Source organism: Thunnus maccoyii, chromosome 18 (genome assembly GCF_910596095.1).
Source record: "Thunnus maccoyii chromosome 18, fThuMac1.1, whole genome shotgun sequence".
Classification (NCBI taxonomy): domain Eukaryota; kingdom Metazoa; phylum Chordata; class Actinopteri; order Scombriformes; family Scombridae; genus Thunnus; species Thunnus maccoyii.
In genome coordinates this window covers 13,506,925-13,532,627 of record NC_056550.1, presented here as the reverse complement: position 1 = coordinate 13,532,627, position 25,703 = coordinate 13,506,925, and the positions used below count along the sequence as shown (strand labels likewise).

Genomic DNA, 25,703 nt, shown 5'->3' with positions numbered 1-25,703 from the left:
GGTAACTGACAACAAAATAGTGTGAGTTACTGTCAGTTGTTTCTGCAAATTGTCACTCCTTTGAAGAGAGCAATCAATATTACAAGATAACCTGAGCTTGTTCTCAACATTTTTCATTCAGAGTTCAAATAGTTTTACACTTTCAGGTTGGCTGTCACTGTGATTAGTGCTTGCAGTTGTTGTTTTAACTTACCTGCTAGTACTTATTAATGTTTCCTTGTCTCTGCCTTGTTTTTTCTCTCAGAGTTTCCCCTTCGACAAATGTATCATTACCTGAAGGGTTCTCCGTCAGCACAGTTTGACTGTACTGATGTGAAAGCAAAACAAAAAGCATAGTTGTCACACTGCGCCATTCAGTTTTATTACCATGATACTTCATGCAGTTTGTTCTACTTGCAAGTTTGGTTTGAGCTATTTCTGTATCATTCACACAATCATAAAAATAGAAACAAACCACAAATGAAGTTTAGAAAAACAAGGTTTTCCCTCTATAGCCAAATGTCAGTTTCTTCATGGTCAGCCAATGATAGCGATCTTTCTAACATCGGTTCACTTTGTTTTTCCAAATGTAAACTGTAGATTATTCTATGGAGTCAAGGAGAATGTGAAGTAACTATTTTCCACTTGGTGCTTGTGCATGATATGTTGCATTGTTAGGATTTAGCTGATACTCCTATCCAACTCTGAATTGGCAGCAGGTGTTGCTCAAGGGCTATTTGAATGCACTTGAATGTGTCATTTAAAGCTACATTTGCTGATTGCAGTTTAATTTTTCTTGACTTTTCAGGAGGTTTTACTCATTTGTCCCTCTGTTTGTCCCCATTTACAGCAAGATCGTCCAGCGCTCGACTGAGGAGGACAGAAAGAGAGGGATCTGGCATCACCAGTCCCAGTAAGTAGACTGTGCCCTTGTAATTTTCATCTGTACGTACAGTACATCTGTCCATTTATCTTTACATTTATATATACTGTAGTACATACATATATTTAGCCCATCCATTCACTGTATCTATAAGACTTTGATACATGTCTTTGTTTCTGTCTTCCACCCAAAGTAGGACATTGACAAAGTCATGCAGTGCCTTCACCAGCTTCTATTTAATTAGTCACTGTTCCTATGAAGTGTTACATAAGTCAGTGTCATTGACGTTCAGACGGATGTGGTAATGCTGAGGGCAGAGGAGGTAGTGTTTCCAGTTCAGATAATAACTGATAGCAGGTAAACAGCATATTGCAGAGTTGGTCGTAAAGATAAAATTAGAGACAGATGGATGAAAAAGTGTCTTATTAAGAATGAAAGACATCTGCATCTTGGTGCAAGTGCTTTTTTCTGTGTGAATGTGTCTGTGTTTTTGTGTGTGTGTGTGTGTCTGCGTCATCAATGCTGTGTCTACTACAGTATCATTGATAGCCAAGCATAAGAACATTTTTGCAATATATTCATTATTTATATCACATTTCCTGTGTTTTCTGATGTTTCCACTAAGGGTTTTTTTGCAATTGCAAAATGTGCATAAAAACAAGTGGATGGGAACATGTATGTACATTTATGTGTGTGTGTGTGTGTGTGTGTGTGTGTGTGTGTGTGTGTGTCTGTGTGTGTGTGTGTGTGTGTGTGTGTGTGTGCCTGTGTGTGTGCTCATAGCTATTGCACAGTATTGGCACGCAGGCTGAAGATGTGGCTGAGTCTCACCACTGAGGCATCTTCTCCCAGTGGGAAGAGCAAACTTTTCTGCAGCATCAGCACAAAGAGAAGAGGGAGAGAGGAGGGGGGCTGAAGCACGGACACACACACACACACGCACACACTCGGCTTACACACATAGATTGTAGACTGTATGTGAAGGCATAAACATGCCATGTGAGGGACTGTGTGTTGTGTCTGTGGTATTCACCCCACAGACAGTTGACATGCAATGAGACAGAATACACATTTTGACAGCGCATGGTGGTTGCTTGTGTTCTTGGGTATAGGTATATGCGTGTCAACACAGATGACAGTCTAGAGAGTATAATTGTTTGTGCCAGTAAATGTACACTTCTGTGGGGAACAAATGACTAAACGAGGTCAGCAACATGAGCGTAATGTCAGTGTTTTGAGGACTCATTAAGTTGAAATTAAGTTGTTGTTTTCAAATGAGCAGTAATGCTCCCTTTGCTCCCTTGTTTTCAATGCTGCTCACTCAAAGTTTTGGCTGTTTATCCCTTTGTGTAAACTAAAAACCCCAAAAAGAAAAGTCCATTGGATTTGACATCTAGTTCTTATACTCAGTCAGTGCTCACTTGTAGGTTGATTTGTTTGTTGTTAAGCTCATTCAAAGTTTTATTGTTATTGTACTTCGCACTTCGTACTTTAGCAATATATTTACATTGCTAAAGTGTGTATAAGTATTTTGCACATTTAATTTTTGAGTATCAGAGCACCCTGAGTTCTTGAGCCACTGTGTTTTACTAGCTGTGAACCAGAGTGACAGACAGATACACAGACACACGGACACACACAAAAGCATGCTGAAAGACAGTAACACACACACAGATGCTGATATACATAAGCGCATACACACACACACAGGTCGTTGGGAAATGCTTAAGGCTGCGGATAAGGCCCTGCTTGTCAGCAGACCTCCCTGACGATGATGCAGTCGCCACAGGGCGTGTGTGTGTGTGTGTTTGTGTGTGTGTGTGTGTGTGTGTGTGTGTGTGGGTGTGTGGGTGAGTGGGAATGTGCATTGGCATTCGATGGCAGATGCCCCATACAAAACATCTGCCAACAGGGCAGATTTACGAGCCGGCAGGCGGGTGTTTGGGAGGATGCTGTACTGTAACCTCAACGCATGTACACACACACACACACACACACACAAACACAGGTCTATCCAACACTGTCCCTATTGTTGATCTGTGTGCGGATAATTCCCATCTGGGAGTCAGCAGATCCTGCATACACACACACACACACACACACACACACACACACACACACACACACACACACACACACACACATATACACACAGGCACGCACGTGCACACACACAAACACACACACACACAATGATGTGTTGAAATAATATTAGAATTATTACTTTTGTTATAGCTACTAATGAGGATTCAGCAATCTGTACTTATATTTACTTCATGCTATTCATTATCCTCTTCAAAATGACAATCTGGCAAAGCAAACAAGCAACAAAATTATTAACTGAAAGTTACAGGAGGGAGTGAATTGTATGATTTGGTATGAAGCATCACAGACTGCCTGGGCTGCAAAACTAAAAATTCCCTACACCTCCTGGGTTTTTAAACTGTGTGCTCTGCTAACTTGCAGGACATTACATATTTTGGCCATTTGGGGCCACCAAAGTGCAGATTTTCCTTATTTCATCACCCATCAGCTCAAAATCAGACAGGTGGCTTTAATTAAAGAATCAATAAAGATATGACTGGAGACAGATATATAAATAAAAACAAGCACACATACATTGAAATACACACTAAATGCAAGTGTGAATGTGCAAACACATAGTGCACTCAGCTCAGCATGCAATACGCAAAGTCACTGGAGGCGTTTGTGTGTTGCACAAGACAGCAGACTGACATGTCTGAGTGTGTTTGATCTCTCCATCAGAGCTCAGACGCTTGCCATGTGACCTCTGACCTCCCGGCGCAGTGTGAGGGACGCTCCAAAGGTCAGAGGTCATCTGAGTTTCCTGAACAAAGAGACGGGTCGACACCATGCACATTTAGAGCGAGGGTTTTACTAATCTGCATAACACACACACATTCAGTAGTTCTCTGCGTCTCCAGTGTTCCCTCACCAGTGCCGCCAAGCACACCGGCTCTCCTGTATTAATTGTTGGCCCTCGGAAATATTTTTGGGAAGTGTGTTTTGATAAAGTTCCTCCCTTGCTTCCGTCCCGTGTTGTTTTTGCACATCAGTATTATTTTAACAGGCTATCATCCCTCCACACGTTCACAGAGGCAGAACTGTATCCAATTCATCACGAAGAGGTCTGGATGTATTTTAGGCAATGTCTTTCACACCAGCTTGACAAAATTGCCATCGGTATCAAATGAATCAAGGCTACAGCACACGCACACAAGGAACATTATAAGTAGCTGACAGAAGAGTTTTCAAGTCCAACGGGTTATTTTAGTCTGCAGGAGCCTGTCCATGTCACATGGCGCAGCTAATGGTTTCTATTTTCAAGATACAATGCTGCTTCAGTCTTTTGGTCTGATCAGAAGAAAGAGTTGGAAACAGAAGGGAAGAGAAAGAGAGAGTGGAGAATACAACATATGATCAGCACATGGGGGATGTCGTAATTCTGAATTCATTAGCAAAACACACTGAAGGAATCAAACCGGGGGGGGGTGGGGGGGGGAGGGAGAACAGAGAGCCCAAAAGGAAAGAGAGAGTAAGAAGAGGAGGAAGAGGAACAGAGGGAGGGAGGGAGGGAGAGAGGGACGAGAGAAAGGGAAGTCCAAAAAAAGACAGGGAGAGAGAGGGAGGGAGGGAGGGAGAGAGAGAGAGAGAGAGAGAGAGAGAGAGAGAGAGAGAGAGAGAGAGAGAGAGAGAGAGAGAGTGGAGTCAAAGAGCAGACACTACATGTGGCTGTGGAGGGAGTGATCTGGTTATGGAGGGGGACAAATTCTCAGGTAAGACAAACTCTCAGCCCAGATGAGCACACGCTTCTCCTCTGAATGGAAAAGAGATTGTAGTTTAAGGCTCTTCAATCAGCTATTTTACAGTGATCGAGTGTCTTTACTGTAAGAGCCTGCCTCTATTTTCCCCTCTATGGTATTTTCCACTCTCTCATTCTGTCCTGTTTGCTGACTGCATGTTTTCTTTGGGGTTTGGAGCTGGAGCTGGGAGCTCTGCAGGGTTTGTGTAGCAGCTTAGCGGACCTGTTTTGGTAGATCTGTCTTTATCTGTTCTGTGCCTGTAATGTTTGCAGGCTTTTCTATCTCTGTTTGTGCCCCCCCCCCCCCTCCGCCCTCCCCTCCCCATCTCCTCCCTCCTGTCCCATTGTTTCCCGTGAAATATTTTTGTCTCTACAGGTCGTTGGGCAGTCACCATCTCTTGCCTTTCTTTCCACCTTTTCACATTTGCTGCATGATACAATGAAATATGTTGAAAATACAATGAAAGAAAAACTTTCTGAAGAGCTGATTCTGTGGTGAAGTGACACAGAAGCTGCACTTATTTCTTGGACACTTTTCTCTCTCTTTTCCTCCATCTGCATTCTCTCATTCTCCTTTGGTGTGAAAACAGGAAAGAGCTCTGTTTGAACAGTACTACTCTTGTCCCTTGTGGCTCTGATCCCGCTTCGGCCATCAGTCAGTCACTCCTTTGGCTAACAGGACAGAGAAAGCCTGCTTCAGTCTGCTTGCAAAGTAAAGGCCGACTTTGCATATAAAAGTCCTTACTTTTTCCAAACTCTGATGTTGTTTTCCCTGTTGTATTCTGTAAACCACATGCATATTGAATTGATAAAAGTTAGTCTCTGTGTGTGTGTGTGTGTTTGTGTGTGAGTACATTATGCTAAAGTCATCATCAGTGACGCAGCACTGTCTGCTGCTTAATGGTATTTTTATGGGTGTTAGCGTGAGCATTGTAAAAAAAGGAATGAAAAAAGCTGCAGTGGGAATGGTGAAGTGGCTGCAGCAGCATGTGTGTGTGTGTGTGTGCGTGTGTATGTGTGTGTGTGCACACCTTTGTGACCTAGCATAGCTTGTAGCACCTATACGGTGTGTGAAATCTGGATGTAGGTGAGATCATTGACAAGTGTGTGTGTGATGGAGGCATTACCCTCCCATTACTCTCTCTCTCTCTCTCTCTCTCTCTCTCTCTCTCTTTCTCTCTCTCTCTCTCTCTCTCTCTCAGAGTGGCCCCTTGTCTCCAGGTGCTTCCTCCAGGGAGCTGTAACGGCTCCAGCAAGACATGCTTTGTGTATATTTCTGTTGTGTGTGAACGTTCACTGGAGTATTTATGCTTTCTAGTGTGTACAGCTCATAGCAAAGTTAAGTCATTAACCCCTTCAATCACTTGTGGTCTAACGGCTTCTTCTGGCTCCCATGTGTCATTTTATTTAAGTGAGAATTAAAATTGACCCATTTTATCTGGACATGTATCATGAGTACCTCTCATCTACCTCGGCCAAATCAATTCAATTCATTCCTCCTCCCTCATTTTCTTCCCTCACTGGTGTTGATGCTGATTTGCAAAAGCTCCCTTTGTTTCCTGTGTTTTCTTCCCACGTGAATCAACAGTGATGATGCTCTCAACGGAAACTGTTCATCGGCCACAGAGATTGTGAATGGAGCATAAAGGGGCTGACACGTCCCATTCATTCCAGTCACGGTGAGGTCAGCTGATGATGTTTGATGACACTGTGTATGACACAGCGACAGTCTCAGGCTCATGGCTTATTATAGAACAAGCCTTCGTGAGCTTAGCTGACCCTCGGACTAACCTTATAATTAATTCAGTGAAAGATGTCACTCATCTTGGATCTGCATAGTTTGATATGTAATATATGCTTCCTCCACCAGGTGGGGGTGCTGAGTTGAGCATTTCAAAAAGCTTAACTCTCTCAGGTGGCTGCTGCTGTAATCTCACAGTCTTCATCTTACGTCAGTGTCTCACTTAGACGAGGCAGGTGTTGTTTTGTAGTTCCTGTGTTGTTGGTTTTTTGTCACCGCTTGCTTGTTTTGAAAAGGTGTTAAGAAAAAAACTGAAGGAAATTGCAGCCACGTTGCTTCCTGGTGGCATTCAATTGGTGTTTTGGGGGAGTTGCCATGGCGATGTTCTGAGCGGTACAATATGCGTCTACAGCAACAAGGATGTTGATCACAATGCAGTCTTGTTGAATTACTAAATGGTGTTATTACCCAACGGAGAGATGGAGCAGAGGGTGGAGGTGGGAGAAAGCGAGAGAGAGAGAGAGAGAGAGAGCAAGAGGCCTATTGAGATTAATCTCTGATGGAGGACAGCTGCTCCCTCTATTTACCAAGCCATTCCATCCCATGCGTGAGGGAACACACACACATGCAGGCAGCAGCATGTGTGCAGACAGTCGATACACTAACACACACATGCACGGGCAAAGAAATCCACTGAGCAAAAGCAATTGAAGGGGCATGCCAGTGTGTGTGTGTGTGTGTGTGTGTGTGTGCATGCAGTGCAGTTGAGCCATGTTTCCAACAGGTGCTGTATTTGATTAAAGTTAGGGGAGCCTGGCTGGGTGCTGCTGTTTAACATTTGGTTAAGGGCAGCTGCTGTCACTACAGCTGTGCATATACTTGAGATGAAGCTACTTCACCATGTGGGCTCTGGGGCCGCAGGAGGGGGTTTCATGTGCGTGTGTGCGTGTTTCTGCGCTATTGTGAAACTGTCTGACCTGCTGGCCAGAGTCTTTACTACATTTACAATTCACCAAATAATGCAGGCTCCTATAAAACTACATGTGCACATTGATCATCTTCAGCTGTGCAAATGTTCAGTTTTCTTATGTTTGCAAACATCTCTTTACATATTGGACTGTCAGCAACCTTCACTACTTGCCATTTATTCCCACATTTAGCTTAAAGCACAGTACTGTACTGTATTAAAAGCCAAGTACTTCTGGTTATGTTTACACTACCAGTGCTGCTGATTCCATTAGTCATGCTAACTCACTGTTTCCTTCTGTCCTTCTTTCTCACACACAGCAGGGAGAAATCTTCTTCCTTCTTAGTTTCCATTAAAGCCATGGGGGTTCGGTGTCACCTCACATCTCTCTCTCCCTCCATCTTTCTTTAGTCTCCCTAACCACGGAGAGAACTGGCACACCTTTTCCCACCTTTTCACCTCCTCTCCATCCATCTCTCCTCTACCCCCCTCTCCCCTCTGAAGTCTCGAGCCAGGTAGAGCTGCTTATTATGGGGGTTGCCATGTAAACAAAGCTGTGGTAACTAGCTAGTCACATCCAAAATATACACACACATACATATGTACACACACAGTCAATGCAAGCACTCACCAAAATGCACACAGATTTTACCTCTTCCAGATGGCTTATTTGACACAGCTTGACTCATGGGTGAGTTGTCTGCATCAAGGCCAACAAAGCTTTTGTTGTTTTAGGATGAACTCAGCAGGAAGCTGGAGTTTCCTCTGTAGCTGGTGCTGCTAATGTTTAAAACTAACAATGACTGTCAAAACCTGACATGACCTGAAATGAAACACTGATCATTATTCATAATATGAAACTGGCTTCTGCTCCTCATACTTGCATTACCTGTCACACAGCTTTCAGCAGATATGTTACTAAACTGTTTAACTTCTTCACCATAGCATGCATTATGCATATTATGAGGACTTTACATCAATTCAGCTTTTTAAATCACCTAATAGACCTATTTTTATAAATGCGCCACTCACAGAAGTGTTTAGATTTGATAGATTCGTAATGACAGTTATTAACTAAGTTTTATTTCTGCCAAGATATTTCTTCCCTTTTCCATCTGCCACTTATCTGGTGGTGAAAACTGATTAATTAAATCTGCAGGGACAAGTAGATGTTGGCCAGTGAAACAAGTTTGATAGTAAGTCTCAGTCTGGTATTTCAACCATTACGTTATTATTTTTGTTCAACTGCATCTATATAAATAAGGGTATTATTAGCATATAAGAAGACATAGCAGCAGTCATGATTAAACAGTTCAGGTGTATCCTTGCATTACTGTCCAGTGCGGGTTTGGTTACCATTCCAACATTTCTTGGAGCTGCATCTCAGATTTCAAAGTTTGCAGGACCTCTGTCCACTGGCACAGGCCGGGCTGCAGGGAAAGGGGGACAGACTGGCGCCGAGGCGTGTGAATCTGTTGGTGTCTTTGTGCATGTGCGCATGTGCGTGTGCATGTGGAGATCAGCCACTGACATTTGCAACCTGTTGTTGCCTTGGCATTGCCCTAGCAACTGCCACGCCAGCTTGGCATCCGTTTATAGATGTAGTTCCCCTCTCTTCTCCTCCCACTCTGCTCCTCTCGTTTTTCAGCTCTCAGGAGGGCAGGACCCACTTTCGAGTGGCAGTGGTGGTGGTCTGAGTTTCTTTAAGCGGTCGGTGGCTGTTTCTGTCTCTCTTCATCTGTATGCTGCTGCAGTGCAACATAACACCAGCAGCTGCCTATTGAAAGACACTACAATACACTAATGCACAGGAGGCCCCCAACAGATTCACTCTCTGCATTTGATGGACGTTAGTTTTTTTTTTTGTTTTTTTTTACAAAAGTTATACACCATTGTCAATTCTAACTTTAGAAAGAGGTGAAACTCCATCAGACAGCATCTCTATCTCCTCATGATGAATTTATTCTTGCATAATAATGCATATGTTAACAGTTAGGCCCACTGCTTTCCTCCTGTATCTCACCATTCATCATGAGTCATGACAAAGAGGAAGGATTTTATTATTTTAGCAGCAATTCCCCCTTCCTTTAGCCATAAGAAAAATCACTATGACACAGCAATAAAGCCTGCCTAAAATAAGAAATGGATGAAATGGATTTAACATGACTGTTTATAACCTTTCACTGTCACACACACATTGATTACCTACCATATTACCATATCCAAATCAAATGTTCTGATAATAGCAGATTAAAAAAGGTTTTCTCACAGAGCTGCATATACTAAGTACTAGTGTATTCCCATTACTATGACTGCTATGATATGAATGGAGTTCTTTACGGATCGGGGGTGAAAAACATTCTTGTCTTTTCCCAGTGTGACAGTTGTTACAGCAGATTGGATTAACGCTGTCTGGGCTTGCTGGGACTTGCAGGGATATGCAGTGGAAGGAAGTGTGCTTTTCTCTCTCTCTCTCTCTCTCTCTCTCTCTCTCTCTCTGCTCTCTCTGTATTTCGGGTTGTGGGCCGAGTGCATGCATGTGTCACTCTCCTAAGTGTGTGCATGTTCATATTTTTGCATGCATCTGCTGTAGATATATTTGTTGTTTGTGAGTGTTTGTGTGTTGTTCAGTGTGTGGGTGTGTGTGTGCCAGGGAGTGGAGGAATCCGACACACATGTGTTGGGCGCTGTGTGGGTTGAGGGGTGTGTCCAGAGCAGGATTCTCCCCATGTCTCCATCTTTATCTGTTTCCAGATCACATTACTGTACACTAGTGACACAGCTACCACTATCACCGTTGCCCATAGCGACAGGTTTTATTTATAGGTGCAACGCTGACCTCTGCTGGAGAAATAGATATAATGTCAGATATTGTGGGGTACATACCTAAAGAAAACACTTCAAGTATGGGCTTACACTGTAGATGTATTTACATCTGGATCAGTAGAAAGGCAATAAATCTCTGAAAGCTTTATGGACACTGCACTATCACTCACCCACATGGGGGACAGAGGAAGAGACCGTTTTCCTACACAGAGTGACAAACAATTAAAGCAAACAGTATATGCACTTTTATCCCAAGTTTCTAGGCTGTCCTGGCTTTTAAAAAATTCCAGGCACAGGTGCAATTTTCATGTCACCCATGAATATTAATTGACCATCAGCTTTTTCAGAATTTTCTCACACATATTGTGGCTTACATACTTTACATGGTTCAACGGCGGGGGAAATGTGGTGTAAGATTAATCTCAGATTGCTGATTTTGGTACAGTAAAGCCTCCCATTTGTTTTTAAATCTGCGTGTCAGTGTGTGTTTGTGGGCTCATCTGTGCACATCTGTGTTAATGAGTGGTAAATATGCCTAAATCAACACAGACAGCAAACTTTGATTCCAATGTAAGCAACAAATTGGCAGTAAGCGTGCCAGACATGCAAGATTTCAGTTCCAAACATTTTAATATAAATCGCACATGGGACAGCTACTATTGAGGAAACTGTAGAATTTTCCAGTGCACTTTACATCCTGGATAATTTATTACATCTTAAATCTAAATCATTTTCTATATCGCTCTGCCGTCTTTCATCTCTCCAACCCCATTTTTCATTTCATGTGTCTCTTCTCATTGTAGCCTCAGGTATCATTGTCTCTCAGGGCAGCCATTGTTTTGGAAGCAGTATATCTTTGCAGTTGAAAAGTGAGTTATGAGCCTTGTGAGAGGGGAGTCTCCTATCACAAGGAAGTCGAGGTGATTTTACACCGAGGCTTAAGACAGCAGTTTTTATGGTCTAGATACTTTTGGAAGCAAGAATTGCTTGTGCATGATAGACTTTACCGGGAAAATCCGGTGGAGAAGTTGTGAATCGTGCTCAACTGTACTCAGTCATCGTCCATTCTTAACTCACATTCATTGGACTGCTACACACAGAAATAGACATCTCCCAGCTACCACATCCTACCACACAGACTCATGCACATCCACACACACACACACACACACATGCACACACACTGACCAACGCCCCTGTCCCCCCCCCCCCCCCCCCCCCACACACAGAGGCTCATTCACATGGTCATTAAGTCATTAGGCTACTTATTTATTGATGTCTGCCTCCAGAGTGACTGAGCATGTCAGGCGATCTACTAACCGCCTGTATGAGCCTGTCCTGACCATATTAGTCCATAAAATAATCCTGTCTCCACCCTGGATTTATTTATCTATCTACTGTAACTTTTCACTCCATCTAACTGTCACAAATACGATTAAATAGAGACATTTTATTTTATTTTGTGACTATAAGTGTTGATTTATGTGCTTATAGGATGCTGATGTTGGCATACACAACAGCCAGGCTTTTATAAAAAATCTCAGCAATGACCTATCTGTGCATTTCATCAGATGCCATGAGTATGTTAGTCATGTGATTGGGCCTACAGGAAGTGGGTTTGAATGGCAGCATGTGTATAATTTGACCAGCCCAGTCAAAAATGAGAGCTTTCACAGAAAAGAACCAGTCTTAGAGGACGGCTGTAGAGAGGGGAGGGAGGTAAGGAGGTAAGAGGGGGAGGGAAGACAGGGAGCTAGAGAGAGAGAGAGAGAGAGAGAGAGAGAGAGACAGAGAGAGAGGGGAGGGTGGGGGGTTATCATTGCTCGCTCATTGCAAGTTCTGGAAGTTGAGAAGGAGGAGAAGAGAAAAATAAGTTACTCCTTTAAGAAAAAGAGGAGAGATAGGGAGAGTGAAAGAAGAGAGCCGAGGGTTTGGATCAGTGAGCAGCTCCACTCTTGTTTTTTTTCTCTCTCCCTCCCCTCCTCTCTCTTGCACTGACTCCTAATTTGGGATTTGTTTAAAAGCGGGACTGCGCCCAAGGAGGACTTTTCCTTGCTGGGGAAAGGGAACCCTGCTCCCTCTCTCTCGCATTATATACACACACACACTTGCTCCCCAAAATGTCTGATTCCACTGTCAACGCTCACTTGGAAGGGATCATATCAGACTTTGAAGGTTAGTTTCTTTCTGTCTTGCACTCTGCAGCTTCACTGCTTTTCTTCTTCTTCTTCTTCTTGTCACTCTGCGGAGTGAGGCGCTCTCTAACCCTGCCATGAGGACACTATAGATAGTTTCCACATGTTTGATTGGAACCGCACGGATCTGGAAAAAATGAGTGTGAAGGGTTCGTTGACATCTGTGGTTCGCTGTGGTATTTTGAAAGGGAAATCATGCTAAAAGTGTTGCTTTTCACGGCCCTTTAACTTTTGTTGAGATGGATGAGTGTGCGTTTGTTATAGATGTCATGTTGGTCTCCGAGTCTGAGGTGTCTGGCTGCATATGTCAAAGAGAGAAATTCAGCATTCAGAGAAAAGTGTGCAACTGATTTAGAGCAACCTGCATCATACAAATGCCATATGAGTGTGTGTGTGTGTGTGTGCGTGTGTGTGTGTGTGTGTGTGTGTGTGTGTGTGTGTGTGTGTGTGTGTGTGCACTCAAGAGGCAGCAACTGACCATACGGCTGTGAGGGGAACACCTGGCACACCTCCCCCCCCTCTGTGGGGCTCTTCTTCTTCTCTTCCTTTTCATCTCTCTGCCCCTGGCCCACAGATTCTCCCTCTGTCATCCCTCTCCTCCCACTCTTTCTCCTCCTCCACCTCCTCTTCCTCCGGCTGTGCTTCTTCCATTTTCCTCTCTCAGCAGCTCGTCCATCCTCAGCCCCCTCTCACCTTGACCTGGCTGGCTGTGGATGCGACAAGCTGGGTGGGGGTTGGTCCTGACAGGCTGACACCTCTCCCCCCCCTCAACCTGTCTGTCTATCTGACTATCTGTCTCCTGTCTCTCACAAACACATAGCCATTAGGGACGCATCCGCACTTGTCCGGAGCTGCTCCTCTGTCAACACCAGTTTGCTTGTGGTATGTATGGTGAATCTCTCCGTCTCCCTCTCTCCCTGTTTTAGGTCTTTAAACAGCCGGCTTTACACAGTGCAACAGAGCAGAAAGATAAGTGCTATTCAGAAAAGAGAGTTTAAGTGTGCCTTAACCATGTGAGTTGAAGTCATGCTTTTATCCCTTGCTCTCATGTGTAACACCAACATAATGGGCCACTGTTGTGATTGTCAGTGGTGTGTGTTACCCCTGGTTGGGATTTAGAGTGTGGTAATACCTTTGTGTCAACACCACGCACCATGATGTATGGCCCTGTGTGCCTCAGTGAGTACAGCATGGCACAGATAGCGCAGGCGTGTGAGTCCCATGAGAGCAAACAAGTAGATAAGAATCGTGGTTGGAGAGTAAATAGTTATAAGTACTCACTTTACTGTAACCACTTGTTTAGGCACTTTCTAAAAGCAATTATTCCACTTTCCATGCATTAAACTTATTTAAATATTTTATTACTACTAATTAACTACTAATGAAGAGGCAAGAATACCAAATATTCTACGGCCAAGTGGATACTCCAATTTTACTTTTTTCTTTCATGCTCATACATTTTGATGATCATGCAGAGGTTTCAAAGTTGTGAAAGTTGAGCTCTATGAAATATTTAGTTTACTATCATAGAAGACTAAATAAACCAGAAAATATTCACATTGGAGAAGCTGGAATCAGAGAAAAAGAAAAAAGAAAAAGAAAAAATGACTCACAAACAATTTTCTGTTGATCTACTGATCAATTCATCGACTAATTGTTGCAGCTCTATAATAATTTATACAATGTGCTATTGTAATCTGTACAGTACATTTGTACACTAAAGTAGGCTTTTTATGCTCGGCGTGTGTATGCACCATTGTTGGACAGCGAGTGAGGGGTCACTCATGTCACACCCTTTGCTGATGACGTTAGTTAGCCAGAGGCTGAGAGAAACAGAAGACAGGATTTTCTTGCCCGTGAGGCTGATGAACTCAGCTGTGACCTCACCCCCGCACAAAGTGACACAGATCATTGACCAGGATACTGGGCCTTCCGCTCAGCACAATTAACACACACACACACACAAACACACACATTTTCATACAGCTTCATCTTTTACAGCTCTCTTCCAAACAGGCTCTTGTGTTTCTCTCTATTTGCAGAAAATACAAACGTATATCATTTCTCATATCCCATAAAGCAGACATCTGTTTTATATTGATTCCTGTTTCAATCAATGCACCGACAAGCTGCTACTAGTCTGTTTTCTCTACAGTTGATCTCTTTTCCTCTCTTTTCCTCTGTATCTCTAAGCTGAATGTTAAGGGGATTCAAAGATCCAGTGAGAGGAAATTCCACAGGAGCAGATTTCTGTGGTGGGTGAAAATGTCGGGGTAGGCAGCGGAGGAGTGGATCTGAGCACAGCTGGGCCTCTCTTTAGAGGTCTGCATGGCATAATGAGATAAAGTTAAAAATTGAATCACCCTGTAAGGAAGTGAGCTGTTAATATATTAAATAAAAGTGCTGAATATCATGGATAGAGCATCTTTATGATCCCAGTATAGAGTCGCTATTGGTCTCATAAAATGTTTATTTGTACATGTGTATTCATTTTTTTAAAATGAGGCCACATGAAACATTTTTAACTCACATAATCCCAGTTTGCGACCAGGTTCTGCTGCACTAATTGCTTTTTTAATCATATGCAGAGCAATTTTAACAATCTCTTCCAAATTAGAGGAACCGCCTCGTTTTGTAGGACAAAACTCCTTAATGGTAATGGTGAGAAGTTTGACGAGGGATCATGGTAGGAACTCGAACGCCTTTCAGAATAAAAACTGTTATTAAAAACCAACTGCCACTTAGCTGTGGCTTTGGATTTTTTCAGGAACTCTGTTAAATCAGTTAGTGCACTGTACCCCATAATGCACTGAAACTGTGCTATTAAGAAGAATTGGTAAGAGATTTTAGGAGATCAAACAGTTGTTCAGTCTTTGTGAGACCATTTTTGTGAATATTTTGTCAAAGAACAGAAGTATGGGCTTAACGTGTTATTGATCTTAACGATTAAGACTCAGTCTTGTGACAAAATGGCACAAGGAGCCTCATTGACAGAGCTTGTGTGTTAGAGGGAGGAAGTGTCTCATCCTCAGGAGTCTCCATCGTTATCAGCATCATCAGGCCACACTATACTCACCAGCGAGGACAGGTTTCCTGCTAATGACGTCAACAGCATTGGTGCTGCTGGGAAGCACTAAGAGTCAGTCTGAGGGAGAATGAACACAGCAGGTCTTTGTTAAGACTTTAAAGTAACTTCTTGCTGTTTTTCTCCCTTTTTGTACACGTGGAGTGAAACCTGCACCGATGCCAACCCCAGGCAAGACCCCAGAGCTATCAACAGGCTCCATGCTATGGCTAAAAACAACTAGCCCGTGATGAAAGATTGTCTTTTGTACATTGAGTAGTAAGCGTTTTTTTCTGCAAGGAATGGAAAGTGTGTTAGTAATAGACACCTCCAGGAAAGAGAGTCGGGCTTTAAGACTATTTAAGGGCTGAATGGTCTTATGTCAGTCGGTTCAAAGCACATTTTGACATGCAGAGCCTTTTTAGGTTGTCGTGGCAAACTGTGGAGCTGTCTTTCAATGAGAGGATGAGTGTTAATAACTTCAGTTGTCAGTGCTCAACCAGTCAAACTGGCTGCATTTGAACTTTTATTTATCCTCAAGTGCCATTTACCATACTGGTATAGTACAGCTAATACCTTTGTTGTACAATGGCTGACTGTGACAGTAGTCATAGTTTGGACACTGCACCCTGTAGTTCCTGGAAACCAGTTTAGTTTATTAAGCAGTTACTGTGTATTCTCAGTTTTCCTCAACAACTGAAGACAAAAGGTGGTTTCTTGTTGAGCCGTCTAACTCATCCGCTGTTATGCTCAGAGAGGCATAGAGAATGTCCATGTGGCGCTCATCCTGTACATGCTACACTGGAGAACAGAGTGGCAACATCATGTGATTCTCTGGCAGTTTATCCATGTTTCAATTCACTAAGTGTAACATGGATTCAGCCCATTCGCTGACTGACTGACTGTTAATTGAAAAACATCATGCTTGGCTGCATGATCTTCCCTATTTGGTGGTTCAGTCCGTTAGCAAGTTCACGGTATATCGTTTCGAACGGAGTCCGAGTTTAATGGGTTCATTCATCTTCAAAGCAGAGTTCTGTTTAAATTCTAGGTCAAATGAAAGGTAAAGACAGGCGGGAGAGAGAGAGAGAGAGGGAAAACTACTAAGGTTGTCAATAAAAGCAAAGCTGTGCTGACATTTGGTTCACATTGGTGCTCGTTAGTATTATCTTAGCTTGGCTGGAAGTTCTGTGATCACTGCTATCGCCTCAGAGCAGCAGCAGACATCAAATGATTTTGTCCTTGAAACACACTCACACAAACACACGCACACACACGGACAGCTATGAACCTGAAAAAAGCTATGAACACACTGCCATGCAAACACAAATATACACTACTGCACGCAGCCATGAATGCACACGCACATAAGCAGTGACTGTACAAATCTATCTTCATTCATGCATATACGCATGCACATAGATCTCATGATGCAGTGTGGTATGACGTTAACAGAGGCATAGAGTTTGGCTCCAACCAAGGCAAACCAGGCTGTGTTTGATTTACTCTACAGCTGTGTTTAAGCACACACACATACACACAAAGACAGAGAAACACAGCTGACAGGGCCTCTGTCTCCACTGTGTCTGTATGGCCTTCACTGTGTTGGGCCTTCTGTCACCACAGAGCAGGCACACACCACACAGTTAGCACAATTCCAGGCAAACGGGTCATTATATCAGAATCACAGTCAAACGCAGTCTTAAGAGGTCTGTGGCACTTTGAATAGGCTGCAGATGTTCACTGCTCAAGCTCTTGCAATTAAAAGGTGAGCATAATACATCCTCGAATGGTGCAAGTAATGTTCATTAAAGGGTGTTAAGGGGAATAGCTACAGTTAAGTAGCTGCTCCATTTGTGGTTCATTTCCTGCTCTGTTGTGTTCCACAGACGTTCTTTAGATATTTTACAGCTTTACCGCTGTGTCCAATAAATTTACACACAACATCACTGCAACTAGTTCGTCATTCCTGCTCTTATTTCTTATACTTAAAGAACAGCAGAGCACACTGACAACCCTGTCTTCCAGAAAAATGTCCAGTTTTGGCCAGTTTTTTTTTTCCAAATTAAATTACATTATTCCACGTGGGCAACACAAAGAGCTTATTGTCATATATGGATTAAATGGTCTGTAACGGTGGAGATGCATACTGCAAAATGCATATGACAGAGTTTGAATCAGTGTTTTTTTTTTTTTGTCATTGTCTCTCTCTTTCTGTCTCTATGGTGTAATGAGGAACTGCCAAAATTGCCCCATAGAGTAAGCACTTAGGAATTTGTTTTTCTAGTATTCTGTATTCCAGAGAAGTTACTGAAGTGGAAAATATCCCAAAATTATTTGAGGACATATTACACCAGGACCTAACATACAAAAGACAAAAGTGCAATATGGATAGTACATGTCATATACTGTATATTGTATTGAGTATTCATTATGCTGTTAAAGCAATGAATGTATGCTCAAGCAGTGTGTAATACAATAAGGCTGCAGATAAAGAAGGAAGTATTGTGATTGTGTTACCAATAGTGTGCTGATTTGAGTTACTTACATGAGGTTCTGCTTTACTGAGATGAATTGCGTAAATTATCAGTGTTGGTCAACCCTCAGCTGTGCGGGAATTGCTGGCTAGGAGGGACATTTCTTGTGATAAACTGCTGTGCTGTGATTGCTATAACTGCACTGAAGATGAGAAAAAGTTTACAGCAAGTAAAGCTAATGAGGATTGAACCAATACAATCAACGTTTCACAAAGGAAAAGTGAGGAAGGTTAATCTCACTGATTCAGACGCCCAGTTAAACCAGCATTTCACATTGCATTTACTAGATACTGTGAACTAGCTGCTTCTCAGCTGACCCTCTGATATCAAAAAAGCACAAAAAGCTGCTGAAACATATGAAGGATGTAAAAACAGTGAGTTCCAGGAAGAGGGTCGTGTCCCATGCTGGTGCTTGGCTCGTTAGCCTTTAAGCAGGCCAGACGCCTTCGCAGGCTTGGGTGTTTATCTGGGACAGAGGCTGTGTTGCTCCAGGACTTGTAGTTTCTCCAGTCACCCACACATGTGACATGCTAACTGCGGTTACAGAAAGGCCGTTAATCAAACAACAATAACAGCTGGTGAAATATTGGCACATTCAAGTGATATGGAGGGAAAGGACTGATTAGTGTGGGAATGGCTTCGATGATATTTTTGATGTCATTTTGCAGATGGTTCCTATGAGAGAAATGTGTAGGTGTTTTTTAAAACCTGTTTTTAAATTGGGTCATTTATTTTAACTTTTATTGAATTAGCAACCCTTTTGAAAGCAGCATCATATGAAACATGACATTACTGTGAGCTAACCACATAAATAGCCAAATAGAGGGAGTAAAGTAAAATCATAATACACGTGACGTATAAGTCATAAGTTCAGCATCAAAACATCTGGACTGCATGACACATTTTCCCATTTTCATGATTTAGAGTGAGTTGACCTTTTTAGGGAGTTTTTCCTTATTCGAAAAGAGGGACTCTAAGGACAGAGGATGCTGTATTGCTGTAGAGACTGTAAAGCCCCATGAGGCAAATTTGTGATTTGTGATATTGGGCCTTATAAATAAAATTGACTTGACGCCAGCATCTTTTTAGCATTGTAAAACCACGTGGCACATTTTAGATCACCATAATAAGACTTTTCCATTGTTTCTTATACATTCAAAGAAATTATGATTGGTTTGTCCCCCAGTGCAGGAGATACAGTAAAAGCCTACTGAAGGAGTCACGCGATCAATTAGAGCGCACGCGAGGCGTGGTCAGCAGGTCTAGACGCCAACAGGTGTGCGAGATGTCCGGGTAACGTAAGAAGACGTCGGTGTAACTTCTGTCTGTAATGTCTGTATTCAAATGAGTCTTTTTCTCCGAGCTTTGACCAGTTTTTTTTTCTGGAATTGGTAGCTGCGCGTGTGTATCTGTCATTATTATTAAAACTTGAAATACTTTTCATCCAGTGGATTAAAAATTACAAACGCCATGTTGTCGAGCTACGTGAAGCGTGTAAAACACGGTAAGATTATTAACTTAATTATTAAGATTGTCAACCTAGTTTGTTTTGGACAATTTATTGGCTACTGCAATGTGTAACTTTTTTTTATTGCTTGTATATTCTTGTCATTGTGGTATAAATTTGTTAGCAGTTTGCACGCGCCTGTTAGTTTAACTGAGTCATATTCATTTTCTCATACTAGCACTTAATTGTTATAGCTATCGGTTGTGTGATGACTGTTTCTCATACTGTATATTGCTCCTGTTAGTTTGTGTTGTTAAGCAGGTGTTAACATTGCCTTCCCTCTCTTCTCTTAAAATGATTTCATCAACCCTCTGAAGAAGCCTAGAAATTCTTGGCCTGTAGAGACTGCTGCTGGTTTGGGTTGCAGTGTTGTCTTTTTGTTTAATGCAACATGTTTGAACTCTGATCAATGTCAGCACAGAGTGAAAGAGCACAGCTGCTTTCTCCAAAGAACAGTCATGAGAGATATCAGTGCTTTAAGTTCTCTGCTTTAGTTGTTGGATCATGTTTTGTTTTGGGGGGTTTTTGTATACAAATGGTGAGATGGTTTAGTATTGAAGAAAGTAAATATACAGATTCTGGTGCTGCAACTGAAGCAAATACTAGCATCTGTATGGGCTAAGAGAGTCCTCTGTTTCTTTTCTAATGGCAAATGTTCTGTGTGTTCCAGCGCTGAAACGGTCATTTGAGGTGGAGGAGACAGATTCATCCACACACCCCTCGCCTTTGTCCCGTCGGACCACCAACCCCCTCCGCTCATCCACCTCCTCCACATCCAGCCAGCGAAGTTACGACCTGAGTTCCCGCAACTCTGACTACTCCTCTTCCAGATCCTCCCCCTCTGAGTCCTCCAATCTGCGTTCCCCTAAGACCGGCATGAGGCGCATTGAGTTATCAGGGGGTCGCAACCCTGACACAGCCTCCTCTCGCCGCACAGAAATCTCCATTGAGGTCTCCTCCAAGCAGATTGACAACTCGCCCAGCGCCGGCATTGCACGCTTTGGCCTTAAACGACCTGAGGTCAGCCTGAGTAGTCGGAGTACCCCACTGGACAGCTCCTCCAACTCCATCTCCAGCTCCACAAGCAGGCGGGCAGAGCTCAGCATGACACGGTCCAGTGAGCCCCCCGCCCCTCCCAGGAGGATGGATGCCCAGCTGTCCTCAGCCCCGGTCTCTAGGATCCCTGAGCCGCCTCAGAGAAGAGCGGAACCCCCATCCCCCATCCTCAGCTCAGTTGAGGGGCCCTCCAGGAGGCCAGAGATGCCTGTCTTCAGACAGCCGGACGGTTTGGTGCCAGGCACTACAGTGGAGAACAACAACCACCCACCTCCTGCACCTAGTGCCCCCCTGCCTTCGCTGGCAGACACCGGGGTGGAAAGGATGCAGTCGCCTGTCACAGTGCCGCCCACAGTCCAACCAACAGACAGTGAGTACCTGCTCCATAAAACATGTTTTCAAAGTAACTTGTATGAATAAATAGTTGCCCAGGGTAAAATAAACTGCTGAAGGAGGCCTTTTAGCCTGTTTACCCATACAGTCTGTTTGTGTTTCCTATTTAAATGCCACATGTCTGTCCTCGTTTTTAATGATTTCACTGTAACTGTTTTCAGCGTGGCCTGTCTTTATAATTCCAGTAACTTGCAACAGTTTGGCAGCAATGACACTGTGATGAAAGTTTCTGGTCACTGTTTTACAATGTTGCTGCTCAGGTCCCCTTTTCTGTTTGTCACTGTTTCATTTTAACCCGATCTTGCAAGTTGCAACAAACTCTTGTTGAGGCACTTGGAGAAGTAGGCGTATGAATGCTCAAACACACACACGCCAAATGCACTTTCTTCTTACTTTCAAATATATTTGTCCTCTTACTAAAACCACACAGTATTGTCACATCCGCTCACTGAACTCTGTCAAATGGACCTTGAATTTTCTTTTTAAACAGAGCTCCGTAATTCAGTGTGACTTTTTATTGCTTTGATTTTGTGCTTATTCAAGATTTCTGCTCTTTATAGTCTACCTGTATTAATAATAAAAGGCAGCTGTGAAGTAACAATACCATCTAGAAGCATAAGTATAAGTCCTTGCAATCGTGTTAGTCTAGACTCTCTGTGAATGTAGGTCAGGGAGGGTGATGATGAGAATCGCAGGGCTGGTCCCAGGACAGCAGTTTAAAAAGAACTCATACAGTCAAGCAGCTGAATTTCCCAACTCACTTGAATTGTGCTTGAATCAGGATAAAATGAAAAAGGATGAAGTCATTGTGAATTCAGATTAAGTGAGATAGGTACTTGCACTTTACTGTTTTTTTATTTGTGTTGAATATGCAGTAGATGCATTTCATTTACTTATTTAAAAAGGGGAGGTTTGTTTTAAGGACATTTAATTAAATATTATTAGTGTCACAGCAAGTTTAGTAGCTTCTAAAGTTTTCTAACATACTGTAAGTTATACCTCTCTTCTATACATATGATTTTAAATAACATGATGTAAACTAATACAATATCAATCCTAGACAATAGAGGGGTAGTTTTTACTTTTCAGCTACTGCTGACTAACTTCCCAAACATGAGGTGTGAAAATGATGCCAAGCTCAAACTGAGCATCAAATGTTTTTGTAGTAACTTGCACCATAAGTATTTGGTTTTACTGAGGCGAAACATCAAGAAATGCCCCATAACTGTGGTAAGATACTGCTTACTGGTGAGTCATTGTTTTGTTGGACTAAACTCTCATGCAGACCAGGTCAAGAGTGGAAGAACAAGATACACATGCCACAATAAAGCTTTAGAAGATGTGGGAATTTAATTTATTTGCTTTACTTTGTCTCCTCAAATTTAGGAGGGTGTAATGATGGCAGGGTTGGTTGGTTGGTCCGTCCACAGTGTTGGTCCAGAGTCAAGATGTCCTTAGATTACCTCTAAACTACATGCCTTGAATTTTGGTATGAATTTTCCTATTTTTAAAAGGGTGATCCCTAATAATTTTGGTCACCCTCCTGATCTTTGTTATGACATCACTGGTTGACAGGTTAAAATTTGAAGCAACACTTTGGTACACAACAAGCTCTCTCAGAAATATATAATAGCTGGATTTCTATGAAATATGCTGTGGATGGATCTCATGGCCTTTCTTTCTTTCAGCGCCACCCTCTGGACAAGCTTTGCGCTTTCAGACAAATTCCTGCTATGATTCCATGAATACCTAAATTGTCAGAATGCTTATCACGTCTATTTCTTTGTTACTGTGGAGTGTAATGAATTGCAGGGTCATTACCAGAGCTTTTAGTCTTTTAGAGTGTGGATAACGCTACAGTCTCAGTGTTAGGCTTTATCTTTTTGAGCTTGGGATTAGTTCTTGTTGTGGTGGGAAACTCTGTGTTTTTTATTTGTGCCAGTGTGCATGCAGTGGCCTCAAAACCTACACTTTTCTAGCAGGTTATCTGCATAGTTTGCTTCTGTTATTGTATTAGAACAGCTATCTTTATACTGTTCTGTGTGTGTGTGTGTGTGTGTATTGCGCTGCTATCTGGAGACAGCTGTGCTCATGCATTGCTTTCACTGGTTAAGTAGTATCCAGGCGTAGGCGGCTGGGAGGTGATACATTCCAAATCTGGAGGTCATAAAACATTCTACATAAAAATAGAAAGCCTCCAATTTCCACTTTTTATGCAGTGTGTTGCCTGTCTCTATTCACTGCACTTCCTTTACAGACAGCTAGGGATTTAATTTTATGTCTGACTCTTGCTGAGGATATTTCTTTCCTGTATTTTCGTAGGTACCACCACCGCAGCAATGTTGAATCAGTAAGCAACTGTGCATGCTAAATATCTGAAATGTGGCCTTGTGACAATAGAGGGGAAATGAGCAAGGAAAATTGAGAGGATTAAGTCTCAACTTCTGCCACATTCGGCTCAGATTACGACCTTCCTGCTTAGCCGTACATGTGGACAGCGGGAGGGAGCGAGGGAGGTCTCTTGCAAGAAAGAAGCTTGAGAAGAAGCGAGGAGCAGATAGGAGGTGGAGAGAGAAAGACAGAGAGAGAGAGAAGGGTTAGTGGGTAGAAGGGAAGAGGGAGAAAAATGGAGGCAGACAGACATAAAGCATGCGAGAAAGAGTGTGATTTCCTGTAAAGTCCGTCTGCAGGGAGAAAACAAAATGAGAAAAGACCACTTAAACCTCCAGTCATTTGGGAGTAAAACTAACCCTACAGACCACGCTGCTTTGACGACATGCCCAAAACTACAATTTAGTTTCCATTCCAGTACACAGAGCACTGATTCAAGCATTTTTGTCAAGTATTTAGTCTTTTCTTTACATAAAATAACATCTTTTTAGAAGGGAAAACTAGGAATGTCTTCTGTTTATTTCTCTGTTTATCCCTTGTGCTGCTTATATCAGCACTGGATCCGGTGGGACGCTGGCAGTATGTGTTTTTGATGTTTTTCTGTGTTTGTAGGGGTATTTGGCCCAGTACTTTATTGCTGTAGGGTCCATATGATATTTAACTTGGATCTACCTGCCTCAGGGCTCTTTGTGCATCTGTGCTCATTTGCATACACGTATTAAATGTGAACACACAGTACTTCCTCATATCTAGGGGGGGAAGGTGACTTATGAACATGCAGATAAGCGGTACGCTGGTTGTTTTTTCTGGTGACGGTCATAAATGTTCCGTTTCGGTTGATTTGTCGGCCATAATGACGAGCAGCTGTATCCAGTCTTGTGGTGCTTCAACAGGATGTGATCTCATGTTTACAGGCAGACACACACATTCATTCATTCTGTACTCATCTTAGTTTCCTGTCCCAATGCCTTGACCTTGATTTATTATTGTCTTGGCCACTGCAATGCATCCTGCAAATCAAATTCAATATCTGGAGAAAGGCACTTTATTTTAAGATGGTGCATAAACCTAGTTAACATCAAATAAGAAAGTCTGGGTTCAGGAGAGTGCGTCCCTAAATGACTGTGATCCACACTATTAAAAGTAAAGCGATAGGTTGGGTTTTTCTTTTTAGAGGATATATTTTCAGTTATTTTCTGGTGCCAACTGATTCACGAATGTTAACTTAAGCAAGGCAAGTCCCCTAGTCAGAGTTCAGCACGACAAGACAAAGCAAGGGCGCCTTTCACACAGAAGCAATCCAAAGTGCTTTACGTAAGGTGAAGAAATGCATCACAACTACTGCATTAGAACAAGTAGGACAGTAAGTATCTATTATGACAATAGGGCTAAAAATAAAAATGCAGACTCCTCATTCAGTGGAAAAATCATCGAGGAAAAATGAGATCCTGGCTCGACTTGTTGCAGTATAATTCAACATCATCTGACAGCATGCTGCATTTGCCAGCACTTATCATGTAGCACTGGGCTAATTCTATTGTTAACATCACAAGCATCTAGACCGAGGAGCCAAGTGTTTTTGATGTTATAACTTTATAACTTATAACTACATTTTTGCAGTGTCTTAATAACACTTACTACTGGACTTCTTAGGTTGTATTTCATCTTCTCACCACTACCTGTAGCAAACACACCATGTCAATTGCTTCAATTTTATCTATGTCAGACTGAACACTGTAATAAAGAGATACAAATAACCAAAATTATAGAAGCTACAACACCAGTCAGCATTACTATTAGTAATATCATTGCATATAACGCCAAATACAGTATAAAGTGGTCTTACAGGAGAAATGCATACAATGTTGTATTCTGTTAAGCTGCTGGGACACAGCCAACTCTTCAACCACAGTACTTTGTGCTTGAGCTTATTTCTGTGTATTGATATCACTACTCACAGGTAATGAATGAATTAGTATATTGTATGGACATTGTTGTACGATTGATATTACAGTACCTTACCAGTGAGTCAGTTATACCCCTTTCAATCAAATTATCTGAAAGATTCCTTTATTGCCATAACGTGTTGTTATAGAAGTGTATTGCCTTAATTACACCTGTGAATACAAGGTGTGTGTGTGTGTTTATGTGGGAGTAGATTTATAGGGACACACAGTGCTTGCAAGACAAGAATTTCAACGTAATCCATCCCCATGCCATCCTGCCACTCCCTCTCATTACTGTCGCTGATCTCTGTCTGATATCAGGAAGTCATTTAAAGGAGAGGTTTTTATTTTGTAAAGTCTGTCTTATGCTGTCCCTTACTACACAGACAGTGTTT

At 42.4% G+C, this 25,703-nt stretch overlaps 1 protein-coding gene across 4 annotated transcripts in view; it reads left to right on the top strand.

The window, feature by feature from the left end:
- The window catches only part of LOC121883599 (septin-9-like), a 76,802-nt gene that overhangs the window by 9,568 nt on the left and 41,531 nt on the right, over positions 1–25,703 (top strand). The window contains exons 2-3 of one of the 4 annotated variants that reach the window (XM_042391937.1): positions 830–892; positions 20,193–20,948. In XM_042391937.1, the coding sequence (XP_042247871.1) occupies positions 830–892; positions 20,193–20,948 (819 nt within the window). Of the gene's footprint in view, positions 1–829; positions 893–4,581; positions 4,660–12,162; positions 12,395–19,263; positions 19,520–20,192; positions 20,949–25,703 lie in introns of those variants that run through there. The other 3 variants (XM_042391940.1, XM_042391938.1, XM_042391939.1) reach the window with 3 other exon arrangements.